Source organism: Phoca vitulina, unplaced genomic scaffold (genome assembly GCF_004348235.1).
Source record: "Phoca vitulina isolate PV1807 unplaced genomic scaffold, GSC_HSeal_1.0 scaffold1, whole genome shotgun sequence".
NCBI classification, from domain to species: domain Eukaryota; kingdom Metazoa; phylum Chordata; class Mammalia; order Carnivora; family Phocidae; genus Phoca; species Phoca vitulina.
The window spans coordinates 103,098,325-103,114,039 of NW_022589704.1; the positions used below are offsets into that span (position 1 = coordinate 103,098,325).

Below are 15,715 nucleotides of genomic sequence, written 5' to 3' on the forward strand. Positions count from 1 at the left end.
AAGAGAGAATCAGTGAGATAGAAGACCAAATGCTGGAAAATAAAGAAGCTGAGAAAAAGAGAGATAAACAACTACTGGATCATGAGGGCAGAATTCGAGAGATAAACAATACCATAAGACGAAACAACATCAGAATAATTGGGATCCCAGAAGAAGAAGAAAGAGAGAGAGGGGCAGAAGGTAGATTGGAGCAAATTATAGCAGAGAACTTCCCTAATTTGGGGAAGGAAACAGGCATCAAAATCCAGGAAGCACAGAGAACCCCTCTCAAATCAATAAAAATAGGTCAACACCCCGACATCTAATAGTAAAACTTATGAGTCTCAGAGACAAAGAGAAAATCCTGAAAACAGCTTGGGAGAAGAGATCTGTAACCTACAATGGTAGAAACATTAGAGTGGCCACAGACCTATCCACAGAGACCTGGCAGGCCAGAAAGGACTGGCATGATATATTCAGAGCACTAAATGAGAAAAATATGCAGCCAAGAATATTATATCCAGCTGGGCTGTCATTGAAATTAGAAGGAGAGATAAAAAGCTTCCAGGACAAACAAAAACTAAAGGAATTTGCAAACACGAAACCAGCCCTACAAGAAATATTGAAAGGGGTCCTCTAAGCAAAGAGAGAGCCTAAATGCAGCATAGACCAGAAAGGAACACAGACAATATACAGTAACAGTCACCTTACAGACAATACAATGGCACTAAAATCATATCTTTCAATAGTTACCCTGAATGTAAATGGGCTAAATGCCCCAATCAAAAGACACAGGCTATCGGATTGCATTAAAAAACAAGACCCATCAATATGCTGTCTGCAAGAGACTCATTTTAGACCGAAAGACACCCCCAGATTGAAAGTGAGGGGGTGGAAAACCATTTATCATGCTAATGGACATAAAAAGAAAGCTGGGGTGGTAATCCTTATATCAGACAAATTAGATTTTAAACCAAAGACTATAATAAGAGATGAGGAAGGACACTATATCCTACTTAAAGGGTCTATCCAACAAGAAGATCTAACAACTGTAAATGTCTATGCCCCTAACATGGGAGCAACCAATTATATAAGGCAATTAATAACAAAAACAAAGAAACACATAGACAACAATACAATAATAGTGGGGGACTTTAACACCTCCCTCACTGAAATGGACAGATCGTCTAAGCAAAAGATCAACCAGGAAATAAAGACTTTAAATGACACACTGGACCAAATGGACTTCACAGACATATTCAGAACATTCCATCCCAAAGCAACAGAATACACATTCTTCTCTAGTGCCCATGGAACATTCTCCAGAATAGATCACATCCTAGGTCATAAATCAGGTCTCAACTGGTACCAAAAGATTGGGATCATTCCCTGCATTTTTTCAGACCACAATGCTTTGAAACTAGAACTCAATCACAAGAGGAAAGTCAGAAAGAACTCAAATACATGGAGGCTAAAGAGCATCCTACTAAAGAATGAATGGGTCAACCAGGAAATTAAAGAAGATTTAAAAAAAATCATGGAAACAAATGAAAATGAAAACACAACTGTTCAAAATCTTTGGGATGCAGCAAAGGCAGTCCTAAGAGGAAAGTATATAGCAATACAAGCCTTTCTGAAGAAACAAGAATGGTCTCAAGTACACAACCTAACCCTACACCTAAAGGAACTGCAGAAAGAACAGCAAATAAAGCTGAAACCCAGTAGGAGAAGAGAAATAATAAAGATCAGAGCAGATATCAATGAAATAGAAACCAAAAGAACAGTAGAACAGATCAATGAAACTAGGAACTGGTTCTTTGAAAGAATTAACAAGATTGATAAACCCCTGGCCAGACTTATCAAAAAAAGAAAAAAGAGAAAGGACCCAAATAAATGAAATCATGAATGAAAGAGGAGAGATCACAACCAACACCAAAGAAATACAAACATTATAAGAACATATTATGAGCAACTCTATGCCAGTAAATTAGATAAACTGGAAGGAATGGATGCATTCCTACAGATGTATCAACTCCCAAAACTGAACCAGGAAGAAATAGAAAACCGGAACAGACTTATAACCACTAAGGAAATTGAAGCAGTCATCAAAAATCTCCCAACAGACAAAAGCCCAGGGCCAGGGGGCTTCCCAGGGGAATTCTACCAAACATTTCAAGAAGAATTAATACCTATTCTTCTGAAACTGTTCCAAAAAATAGAAATGGAAGGAAAACTTCCAAACTCGTTTTATGAAGCCAACATTACCTTGATCCCCAAACCAGACAAAAATCCCATCAAAAAGGTGAATTACAGACCAATATCCTTGATGAACATGGATACAAAAATTCTCACCAAAATACTAGCCAATAGGATCCAACAGTACATTAAAAAGGATTATTCACCACGACCAAGTGGGATTTATCTCTGGGCTGCAAGGTTGGTTTAACATCCGCAAATCAATCAATGTGATACAATACATTAACAAAAGAAAGAGCAAGAATCATATGATCCTCTCAATAGATGCAGAAAAAGCATTTGACAAAATATAGCATCCTTTCTTGATCAAAACTCTTCAGCGTATAAGGATAGAGAGTACATACCTCAATATCATAAAAGCCATCTATGAAAAATATACAGCGAATATCATTCTCAGTGGGGAAAAATTGAGAGCTTTCTCCTTAAGGTCAGGAACACAGCAAGGACGTCCACTATCACCACTGCTATTCAACATAGTATTAGAAGTCCTAGCCACAGCAATCAGACAACCAAAAGAAATAAAAGGCATCCAAATCGGCAAAGAAGAAGCCAAACTCTCACTGTTTGCAGATGATATGATACTTTATGTGGAAAACCCAAAAGACTCCACCCCAAAACTGCTACAACTCATACAGGAATTCAGTCAAGTGGCAGGATATAAAATCAATGCACAGAAATCAGTGACATTTCTATACACCAACAACAAGACAGAAAAAAGAGAAATTAAGGAGTCGATCCCATTTACAATTGTACCCAAAACCATAAGATACCTAAGAATAAATCTAACCAAAGAGGCAAAGGATCTGTACTCAAAAAGCTATAGAATACTCATGAAAGAAATTGAGGAAGACACAAAGAAATGGAAAAACGTTCCATGCTCATGGATTGGAAGAACAAATATTGTGAAGATGTCAATCCTACCTAGAGCAATCTACACATTCAAAGCAATCCCTATCAAAATACCATCCAGTTCTTTCAAAGAAATGGAGCAAATAATCCTAAAATTTGTATGGAACCAGAAAAGACCCCGAATAGCCAGAAGAATGTTGAAAAAGAAAAGCAAAGCTGGTGGCATCACAATTCTGGACTTCAAGCTCTATTACAAAGCTGTCATCATCAAGACAGTATGGTACTGGCACAAAAACAGACACATAGATCAATGGAACAGAATAGAGAGCCCAGAAATGGACCTTCAACTAATCTTTGACAAAGTAGGAAAGAATGTCTAATGGAAAAAAAATTGGACAGCCACATGCAGAAGAATGAAACTGGACTATTTCCTTATACCACACAAAAAAATAGACTCAAAATGTTTGAAAGACCTAAATTTGAGAAAGGAGTCCATCAAAATCCTAAAGGAGAACACACGCAGCAACCTCTTTGACCTCAGCCGCAGCAACTTCTTCCTAGAAACATCGCCAAAGGCAAGGGAAGCAAGGGCAAAAATGAACTCTTGGGACTTCATCAAGATAAAATGCTTTTGCACAGCAAAAGAAACAGTCAACAAAACCAAAAGACAACCGACAGAATGGGAGAAGATATTTGCAATGACATATCAGATAAAGGGCTAGTATCCAAAATCTATAAAGAACTTATCAAACTCAACACCCAAAGAACAAAGAATCCAATCAAGAAATGGGCAGAAGACATGAACAGACATTTTTGCAAAGAAGACATCCAAATGGCCAACAGACACATGAAAAAGTGCTCAACATCACTTGGCATCAGGGAAATCCAAATCAAAACCTCAATGAGATACCACCTCACACCAGTCAGAATGGCTAAAATTAACATGTCAGGAAACAGATGTTGGCGGGGATGCAGAGAAAGGGGAACCCTCCTACACTGTTGGTGGGAATGCAAGCTGGTGCAACCACTCTGGGAAACAGTATGGAGGTTCCTCAAAAAGTTGAAAATAGAGCTACCACATGATCCAGCAATTGCACCACTGGGTATTTACCCCAAAGATACAAATGTAGAGATCTGAAGGGGTACGTGCACCAGGATGTTTATAGCAGCAATGTCCACAATAGCCAAACTGTCGAAAGAGCCAAGATGTCCATCGACAGATGAATGGATAAAGAAGAAGTGGTATATATATACAATGGAATATCATGCAGCCATCAAAAGGAATGAGATCTTGCCATTTGCAACGACGTGGATGGAACTGGAGGGTGTTATGCTGAGCGAAATAAGTGAATCAGAGAAAGGCATGTATCATATGACCTCACTGATATGAGGAATTCTTAATCTCAGGAAACAAACTGAGGGTTGCTGGAGTGTTGGGGGGGTTGGGAGGGATGGGGTGGCTGGGTGATAGATAATGGGGAAGGTATGTGCTATGGTGAGTGCTGTGAATTGTGCAAGACTGTTGAATCACAGATCTGTACCTCTGAAACAAATAATGCAATATATGTTAAGAAAAAAAAAGAAGAAGAAGAAGATAGCAGGAGGGGAAGAATGAAGGGGGGAATCGGAGGGGTAGACGAACCATGAGAGATGATGGACTCTGAAAAATAAACTGAGGGTTCTAGGGGGGAGGGGGATGGGAGGATGAGTTAGCCTGGTGATGGGTATTAAAGAGGGCACGTTCTGCATGGAGCACTGGGTGTTATACACAAACAATGAATCATGGAACACTACATCAAAAACTAATGATGTGATGTATGGTGATTAACATAACAATAAAAAAGAATGTCTATTCTATTGCTGTTGTGTAGAATGCTTTGAATGTCTGTAGGTCTGTTTGGTCTATAGTGTTGTTCAAGAAAAATTAATATCAATCTTTCTTAAACTCTTCCAAAATATTGGAGAAAAGAGAATACTTCCAAATCAATTTTATGAGGCCAACATTACCCTGATGCCAAAGGCAGATAAGACTATATAATAACAGAAAACTGTAGGCCAATATCTTTGATGAACATAAATGCAAAAATCCTTAATAAAATACTAGCAGACTGAACTCAACAGCACATTAAAAGGAACATACACCATTATCATGTGGGATTTGTTCCAGGGGTGGAAGGATAGTTCAATATGTGCAAATCAATTAATGTGATACATTACATTAACAGAATGAAGGATTAAAAGACACATAACCACCTTATTTGATGCAGAAAAGGCTCTTGACAAAATTCAACACTCTTTTATGACAAAAACTTTCAACAAACTATGTATAGAAGGAATTTACCTCACTGTAATAACGACCATATCTAAAATCCCACATGTAACATCATACTCAAATGTGAAAAACTGAAAATGTTTCCTCTAGTATCAGGAACAAGACAAGGATGACTGATCTTATCACTTCCATTAAACATAGTACTGGAAGTCTTAGGCAGAATAATTAGGTGAGAAATGAGAATAAGAGGCACCAAAATTGGAAAGGAAGAAGAAAAATTATCTTTGTTGGCAGATGATGATCTTATATGTAGAAAACTCTAAAGACATCATAAAACCTGTTAGAATCAATAAATAAATTTAGTAAAGTTGCAGAATATAAAGTAGACATACAAAAAACCAGTTGTATTTCTATATGCTAATGACTATCCAAAAAAAGAAGTCAAGAAAACAATCTCACTACTTCTTCTTGAGTCAGTTTTGGTATTTTATGTATTTCTAGGAATTTGTCCATTTGATCTATGGTATCTAATTTGTTTGCCTAGAATTATTCATAGCATTCTTTCATAATCCTTTTAATTTCTGTAAGGTTGGTAGTAATGTCTCCACTTTCACGTTTGACTTTCACATCTGTATTTGTATATTCTCTCTCTTTTTTTAGTTATTCTAGGTAATGGTTAGTTCATTCTGTTGATATTTTCAAAGAATCAAACTTCTTGTTTCATTGGTTTTGTTGTTTTTGTATTCTTTATTTTGAACACGACTTTCTAAATTTAGCAGTATTGATACAGATACTTTTGCATCCCCTAATTTCCCAAATAAACTGTTTCCTAGATTTTCCTCCTAGACTTTAGGGAACCAGCAGATGGGTTAGAACAGACAAATGCAATAATTTGCAAATAAGGTCTGCTCGGCTCCATCTGGAATCAGGGACCAAAATCCTACACTGGGAATGCAGGGTACCATCTTCAAGACTTGAGAGCTGAGGAGGGTGGCCAAGGGTAAGTGAAAACACCACAAAGCTTTGCTACCATTTTAAGTTGCCTTTTTCTTGACCCACCATTCAATCAGTTGTTATAAATCTTTGTTTTCCAGAGTTTTGACAAAGTAAATTCTGGCAATTGCTGCTTACTTTTTGATGTTTTTGTGGAGGGACAAGAGTTTGGAGCTACCTACTCTTATCAGTTTGCTGACTCACCCATCCAGACGTATTCCTGATACCAGAAGTTAATTTTATGATAGTGGTAATCATTTTAGCCTCAAGTTTCAGCTAGTTTATGAAACAACTAGGCTTTTGACTATGGGCAAACATATGTATTTTCTGCACCTTATTATAAAGAGTAAAATGTTTATTCTTGCCAACAACTTTATTTACTCTTACTTCTTCCAAAACATAAATATGAAGAGTATTTTTTTAATTTTTTATTGTTATGTTAATCACCATACATTACATCATTAGTTTTTGATGTAGTGTTCCATGATTCATTGTTTGTGCATAACACCCAGTGCTCCATGCAGAACATGCCCTCTTTAATACCCATCACCAGGCTAACCTATCCTCCCACCCCCCTCCCCTCTAGAACCCTCAGTTTGTTTTTCAGAGTCCTCTCATGGTTTGTCTCCCCCTCCGATTTCCCCCCCTTCTTAAATATGAAGAGTATTAATGAAGTTGTCTAATTTAGCTTTTGGAGAAATGAGTGGTATTGTTCTTGGCTTGGCTGTCTGCAGTTTTTACTCAAGCCTGAACTCTGACAAGCAAACTTCTTTTTTTAAGTATTTATAAAATGTTTATTTTTAATCTCTTTATCTTTTTCTTTTTTATTCTTTTCTTTTCTTTCTTTCTTTTTATTGAAATATAATTAACATACAGTGTTATTTTAGTTTTAGGTGTACAATAACAGAACAAAAAGACAACCTACAGAATGGGAGAAGATATTTGCAAGTTATATACCCAATAAGGGGTTAGTACCCAAAATATATAAAGAATTTATACAACTCAACACTAAAAAAGCCAAATACTCTAATTAGAAAATAGACAGGGGCACCTGGGTGGCTCAGTCGTTGAGCGTCTGCCTTCGGCTCGGGTCATGATCCTGGGGTCCTGGGATCGAGCCCCGCGTCGGGCTCCCTGCTCAATGGGAAGCCTGCTTCTCCCTCTCCACTCGCCCTGCTTGTGTTCCCTCTCTCACTGTGTCTCTCTCTGTCAAATAAATAAAAAAAATCTTAAAAAAAAAAAAAAAGAAAATGGACAGAGTTTCTGAATAGAAATTTTTCCAAAGACATACAAATGGCCAACAGATACATGAAAAGATGCTCAATATCACTAATAATTAGGTGATATGCAAATTAAAATCACAATGAGATATCATCTCACACCTGTCAGAATGGCTAAAATCAAAAACACAAAAAATAACAAGTTTTAATGAGAATGTGGAGGGAAAGGAACCCTTATGCACTATTAGTGGGAATGCAAATTGGTGTAGATACTGTGGAAAACAGGATGGAGTTTCCTCAAAAAATTAAAAAATCAATAGGATTGCCATATGATCCAATAATTCCACTACTGTGTACTTACCAAAAGAAAATGAAAACACTAATTTGAGAAGATATATGCACCCCTATGTTTATTGCAGCATTATTTACAATAGCCAAGATATGGAAGCAACCCAAGTATCCATCCATAAGTGAATGGATAAAGAATATGTGGTATGTACACACACACACACACACACACAGAGAAATATTACTCAGCCATAAAAAATAAAATATTGCCATTTGCAACAACATGGTTGGGCCTAGAGGGTATAATGCTAAGTGATTAGCAAACTTTCTTTTCTTTTTTTTGGTTGTCAAATGATCCTTTATTGAAACATTCTCCTTTGTCATTAACTAGCGGGGCATTCCACCGCACCACTGTTGATGACATCTATGATGTCATGAGGGTGGCGGCCATCCACACTGCAGCCCACAGACTGGGCAGTCCCCAGGATTTCTTTAATGGTTCCAGAGAGTTCTCTGGCTAAAGATCGGTGTCGCATCTGTCGGGCAATATTGACAATCTCATCAAAAGTGATATTTCCACTGTGTTTAATGTTTTTCTGCTTCTTTCTGTCTCTTGGTGGTTCCTTGAGGGCTTTGATAATCAGGGCAGAGGCAGAAGGTACCACTTCAATCTGGGCCTGTCTGTTCCGAATGGTCAGTTTCACTGTAATCCTTAGACCCTTCCAATCACTGGTTGCCTTGGCGATGTCATCACCAACCTTTTTTGGAGACAGACCTAGTGGGCCGATCTTCGGGGCCAGGGCAGATGTGGCACCGACTTCGCCACCAGTGCACCTCAGGTACACAACTTTGATCTCGTTGGGGTCAAACTTAGGCGGCGTGGCAGAGGTGGCTGATGTCAGATGAACTGTTAGCAAACTTTTAAAAAAGTTTTACAATTAAGATCTGCCATTTAACAGCGACTCAATTTAATGATATCCAAAAGCATATTAAAATGCTCTCGCTTTGGGGCATTTGGGTGGTTCAGTCAGTTAAGTGTCTGTCTTTGGCTCAGGTGGTGATCCCAGGGTCCTGGGACTGAGCCCCGAGTGGGGCTCCCTGCTCAGTGGGGAGTCTGCTTCTCCCTCTCCCCTCCCTTTGCCCCTCATCCCCTCCTGTGCTCTCTCTCTCTTAAATAAATAAATAAAATCTTTAAAAATAAAATAAAAAAGTAAAATGTTTTTGCTTTGATAAGCTCTTCTTTTCTAGCATACAGATTTCAAGAAGGTTTAAAGAATGGAAGAGGTAACAAAAATAATCTTTGAGCTCAAACCCAATATAGCTAATACCAATAAACAAGAAACAATTTGTCTTTAACTTACACTTAAAAACAGAAATCTTATTTATGTTGATAATACAGCAGCATTCTAAAATTGAACTTCCATGCACAAAGGCCATGACCCAGAGTTAACAGACATACCTTGTGCCCCTTGTTAACAGTAGATCTTGCCTGGAAGGATTCCTTGCTCATCTCTTCTATTTCTTTACTATCACATATGTATTTATGGTATTTGTTCTTCAAATAGTAAGGGTATGTTTATCATAAGTATCTTTTTCAGTTATCCCCCAGTTAAATTCACACTGCAACGTAGAACAGGCTTGTTTAAACTGAAAACAACCTTCTCCATCAAAGAAATTTTGAGAGATTTCTAGGGGATTGTAGTTTTATCTCTCTCTTTCTCACCTGCCACTCTAGATAAGCAGTAGCTCTGTGGAATGTGAAAGTAACATTGTAATATCCCTTTCTATTTCAGAAGACAATTTATATACTATTAGGATTCTGAAATTGTAAAATATTAGTGCCAAAAGTCCCTTAGAAAAAGATCTTTTACAATACCTCTATTTAAAGGCCAAGAAACTGAGTGTTAGTGAGGCATATTGACTTTTCCAAGGACACATTATGAGACAGGGCATGAGATGCTTATACAGTAATAATGGGGAAGTGAGGGATTAAATGCTGAAATGAGAACTATAGGTAATTGGAAAGAAAAAAAGAAGTAAGGAAAGAAAGAAGAAAGGATGGAAAGAAGAAAGGATGGAAGGAAGAAAAGAAGGGAGGGAAGGAGGGAGGGAGGGAGGGAGGGAGGAAGGAAGGAAGGAAGGAAGGAAGGAAGGAAGGAAGGAAGGAAGGGAGAAAACGGATTTGAATTATTTAAAGGCTGCTTAACATTGCACAGCACTCAAACTTCCACAGCACAGAAAAATAAAGGAAAGCTTTCCATCTAGGGGCACCACAGCCTGAAAAACAGGTATGGGTAGCTTGTTCTCAAGATCTGCTTGGCCATCTAGAAAGTGAGTATTGGAAAAGGTAAGGAATTAACACCCATTAGGAGGCAGACCCCATGTCTTGTGCAACACTTTATTCCCCGTAATTAAAAACAATCCAAGGAATTAGTGCCATGAAGCCTCTCTGATTTCCACATGACTTCTACCATAACACACTGCCTTCCAAGAGGGGGAGCAATGGAGATACTGAATCTGTCTATATGTGGAGGAAAAAAACCCAAAGCAAGCGTCTTGTGTATGGCTTTAACACTGAAACCGTGATAAGCTACTGAGGGCAACCATACCATTGAATAACTCTTAGGACATTTAGATTTGTTTTCATTTTGAATCATTTCAACCATATAAAAAAAGAAAGACAGTAATATAAAAATAATTCAAGTTCACTGCTCTGATTTATAAAATGTTAACATTTTGCTGTAATTGTTTCATGTTATTTTTGTTTATAGGAATAAATGTTTCAGGTATGATTGAAATCCCTCTTCTTTCCATTCCTGTCCTTCCTCCCAAAAGTAACTATTTTACTGAGGTTGGTGTGTGGCCTTCTGTAGCTGTGTTATTCTTTACACCATATATTTATATCTGTAAGGAATATCTAGTACTATTTTATGTGTTTTTAAAATATTCATAACTGACATCATACAATATGCCCTTTTGCAACTTTTCACACAGTGTTATGTTTATGATATATCAATGTTGACACATGTATATCTAATTCATTTATCTACCCCTGCCAGTTTAATTTATTATTTTGAACTGATATATTAAAAGAATAGCAACGACTTAATTATTTTTCCACTCCTGGTGGACATTTTGATTTTTTATGATTATTTCCTGATATGAACAATTCTGAAAATAATGTGCTACATCTCTCCTTATGCAAATATTTTGAGAATTTCTCTAATGTAGCTAACTAATGGTATAAGGTATGTACTTCTTAAAAATTATGAGATATTGTCTCAAAGCTGTCCAGAATGGTTATTGTGCCTTTTGTGTGCCAGATTGGATGGATATTGGTATGTACTTATTAAATTGGCAGCTAGCCAGGTTCTAGATCATCATTCAGAGCTTGGCAGGTGACAAGTCACATTTCCCAGCTGTGTTCTCTGCCATCCTTGGTTTCTCCCTACTTGATTAGTACAACCACTCAAGTCACAGCACCCTATGAAGTACATTTATTATTTTTGTGTGCAGCTCTTTGCTTGCTTTTCCTGGTGTCAGAATAAGGGGTAGGAGGGCCACCTGAGTGGCTCAGTCGTTAAGCATATGCCTTCAGCTCAGGTCATGATCCCAGGGTCCTGGGATCGAGCCCCGCATCGGGCTCCCTGCTCAGCAGGAAGTCTGCTTCTCCCTCTCTCACTCCCCCTGCTTGTGTTCCCTCTCGCTGTCTCTCTCTCTGTCAAATAAATAAATAAAATCTTAAAAAAAAATAAGGGGTAGGAAATTGCTATATGATTTTGCCCTGTGAATATTATATGGGGCCCAAGCATATCTGTGATATTCCACAAGAATGCAGTCAGGAGGTCTTTTCTCTCAAATCTCCTCAAAAGGTTGATAAAGATTCTTAGGTCATAGTCCTACTGACTGCTTGAACTCACCAATGGACAAGATACAAGGGTCTTTTGAGTAGACTAATTTGTATCATTTCACTTGCCAAAGAAACTAAAAAATATAAATTGTACAAATATGTTGGGAGCCATGTAGGCAGAGTCCATTCAAGCATCAGGCAACAGTACCTTCTTTCCCCAACTTGACCCCAGACAGGTAAGGGTGGAAAAATGGGCCCTGCGGATGGTTATGTGAAGCCAACTCTATCACAACTAGTTGATTCTGATCGCATTGCTTCTTGATATATCACATCTTTACCTTTCCAACCTTTCCAACCAATTAAGCCCATGCCTGTCAAAGAAGGAAGTTGAATTGTGTTTGAGCCACAGAGTTTACAGAAAGCAAACCTGCTCTTCTAGAGGTAATGCTGATTCATCAGCGGTCACCAGGTAGTAAGGAAAATGAAGACCTACAGCTGCAATCCCTCATGTCAACCTCAGGACAGTCAGGATCTCTCGATTGGTGCAACTACTCAAGTCACAGCACCCCGTGTGTCTGCCACACACCGCCACTTGGTGTCAGTAAGGCAAAGGTGTCCCCCCACTCCCACCCCACGTGAATGCAGTACTCTTCAGAGTGAATGACTTAGTGGGAAGAACCTTGGCTGGGTTTTGGCCTTTTAATCCCCTGATCAAAGCAACCCATTGCAGTGAACAAACACCTTATCTGGCCATCTGCTGCCGCTCTGTCTGCTAAGAGTTCCATTTGATAATTGCTATTCCAGAGAGAGGTTTGGGAAGGGGGGAGTGGGAAGCGTGAACTCAGATTTCCAACTTCTCAGAATCTTCTCCAATATGCTATGCTTTTCCCATAGGGGTAATTAAAGTAATTTTATATACAATTTTGTTTGGTTGTATTGTATCAAGTCCATTTTCTAACATCATTATAGTTTAATAACCACAAATCCTTGGCTGTGTATTTTATTATATAGATAAGATGTTAATCATAAAGCCTACTAATGTTCTGCTTTTAAGACTTTTATTTCCAATGGTTTTTATCTTGGTACATGATGCTCTGGTAAACTTTTTTGTGCATCAATCTTGGTCTGCTTTTCACCATGCTTCCTCATTCACTCATTTCACACATATATATGTTAGAGGTTGTTCTTAGTGCTTCTAACACATTCATTTGCTATCAGTAGTTGAAAGGAAATCTAGAATTCCAGAAATGTAAACCTTTCAATGCTCTTTATAAGTATTGGCAAATCAACACCCATGGCTTTAAAGTTGTAGATGGTCTTAGAGCACCAAACATTCTGAGAAGATGGCCTCTGGTTTGTTGGAGTTGGGTGTCCCAACACCCATCTTTCTTTTGAATTCAAAATATTGGAAGGATACCTTCAAACAACTGATGGCCAAAAGAGGATAGTGATATCAGCTTTATTGAAATAAAAATGGCTAAAGGGCATGACTTCCATCTGAGGTCCATACTGCCTATTTTCTGTCCCTCTCCATTTAAAGAAAAGGCCCAATAAGGGGCCATTAAGAAGCTGGGCCAGAAAGCGCAGATCCTGGCTAACCAAAGTGCAGGCCAGAAGTTCCGAAGGACTGTGGTAGTTCTATTTATTTGTGAAATAAGCACCAAAAGACAAGATACAACTTGTCTTATGCATAGAAATCTTTTGCACCCTTACTAGGGTCCAGGGCAATAAGGTTTTTCCCAGTCAGATTACCCACATCCCTTTCCAGTTTCCTCCTCTCAGGAAAAGAGTAAATGCACCTATCTTCTGAAGGAATATGAGGGTGCTGATGTACATGTAGTTCTTTTGAGAATACTCAAGCAGAGTCATAGGGAGTTGTATGGTTTCCCAGAAAGAGCAAGACAAATAGGGCTTTGATTTCTGACACTTAACCAACTCTGTAAATTAGACAAACTCCTTAAATGATTTGAACCTCAAACAGAGAGAATATAACACCCATTTTATCATTTTATTACATAAATTAAGGAAGATGATGCCACTGAATAATTTTTCCTCCCTATACAGTTGCCAATTCATTGACAGAAAAGTCAAAAGAGTTGTTTAATACATTACCTCATTGAATACTATAGCTATAGAGGTCAAAATGATGAAATAAGAAATGCTGTATAGACATTCTCATTATTAAGCCAATATTTATTGAATCTTATGGTTCTTCTAGTTCCAATTTACACAAATCAACTACATGTAATTGTCCACATATGCTCTACAGTCTTACCCTAATATGAACTTGCTTATTTGATTTATACGTAGGATTAACAGATTTATTTCTTACTTGACAGACTTTGGAGATGTGTTTTAGTTATTGAGTTCAATAGCTGTGTTTGTTTTAGCATGCAGCAAGTGCTTGTACATCTGAGCATGCTCAAGTTTTGGTGGCCATTTCAATGGACTCTAAAGCTGAAGATTTATGTAATGGTCTGCCTAAATTCACTATAGTTGATTTACTGAAAAATTAAATTCTGTCCTGTGTGGTGTTATGGCAGCTTGCAATAGCAATGTTTTCCCATGGCTGCCAAACTGCAAACTGTGAGTAGTTCAAGACAGGGTTTTTGGTGCTATCCTCATGGTCTTATAACCAGGAACTCCAAAATTTCCAAATCCTACCTTGGTCATCAGCTTTCCTCCCTTCTGGATTCCAGAGATAGTAGCAAACAGAAGGGACAATACCATAGTGAGAATCTGGAATAGTAATTTCTGTGCAGATTTCTGGCAAAAGACTAAGCTAGAGCACATGGCTAAGCCTAGAAGCTTAACTGAAGCACCGACTCCCCACTCACTCCCCTGTCTCAACTAAGAGTTCTATACTCAGCAATGCCAGCCTTGAAACATTAATGAGAAATTAAAACATTCTCAGGTAAACAGAAATTGAGATAAATTGTGGCTAGAAAATGCATTCTAAAAGAAATATGAAAGGGGTCCTTTAAGCTGAAGTGAAAGAATGCTGAATAGTAACTGGGATCCCCATGAAGAAATAAAATAGCACCGGTTTAGTTGCATATGTAGGTGAATGAAAAAGACAGTATTGATGTATTTTTATGTTTGTAACCCATTTTCCTCTCCTACCGGATTTTAAAAACAACTGTATAAATTCTATGTTTGTGTTGATGGGCAAAGATGTACATTGTATGACTATAAAGAACAAAGAAGAGGAGAATAGACCTATGTAAGAACAAACTTTTTATATAATACTGAAAGTAAGTCCGTGTTAATTTGAATTAAATTGCTATTAATCAACATGTTAATTGTAATCCCCAGGGAAACCACTGAGAAAATAACTCAAAAAGGAATAGCCTAAGAAAGCCTTATATTATAGGATTCAGGGTCCAGAAATAAAGTCTTACATTCTTATACAAGTCATTATTGGCAATTTAGGCCTAGAGAATTTTGCAAAACAAAAACGAAAACAAATACACTTGAGCAAGCATGAGAGCGGTAATGAGAAACTGTGTATGTGAGTGTGTAGGAGTGTGTGTGTCTGTGAATTTTAAATTAAATATGGCTAAAGAAACCAACACTCTAGCAATAATCTCAATATTTATTAGACTTAACAGGAATTTAACAAAAAGCAAGCCCTTGAGGACATTTTTATCAGATGCCCAAAATGTGGCCTTGAAGCTTATCTCAAACCTACTTAAAGAAATCTGATGAATAAGGAGTATAAAGAGCTTTCAATAGGGAAGATAAGAGATGAAGATCACCATCTGTGACTGAAGAGAGCAAAGTCAGCTACTATGGAAGCACCCAGGAAAGTGACACTCATCTAATGAAAAGGCGATTTGAATGTGAGGACAATGGGGTTGTCATCACCCCCTGTGGAAATTGGCCACCCAGTGGCAATAATATGGAAGGAATAAAATAAGTAAGAGTCAACAAATGTATAAAAACAAATGTTGTAGTAATTTGTCAAGCTGGTTGCATTTTGAAAACAAACTACATTTGTTTGTTTGT

At 37.8% G+C, this 15,715-nt stretch overlaps 1 protein-coding gene across 1 annotated transcript; it reads right to left on the reverse strand.

Moving 5' to 3' along the window:
- Positions 1-8,240: 8,240 nt before the first annotated feature.
- Positions 8,241-12,076, reverse strand: LOC116633043 (60S ribosomal protein L12-like). Its single transcript, XM_032405309.1, has 2 exons — positions 12,046-12,076; positions 8,241-8,764 (listed from the first exon to the last, which is right to left on the reverse strand). The coding sequence occupies exons 1-2, from the start codon at positions 12,074-12,076 to the stop codon at positions 8,241-8,243; spliced, it is 555 nt and encodes a 184-aa protein (XP_032261200.1).
- Between the last annotated feature and the right edge of the window lie 3,639 nt (positions 12,077-15,715).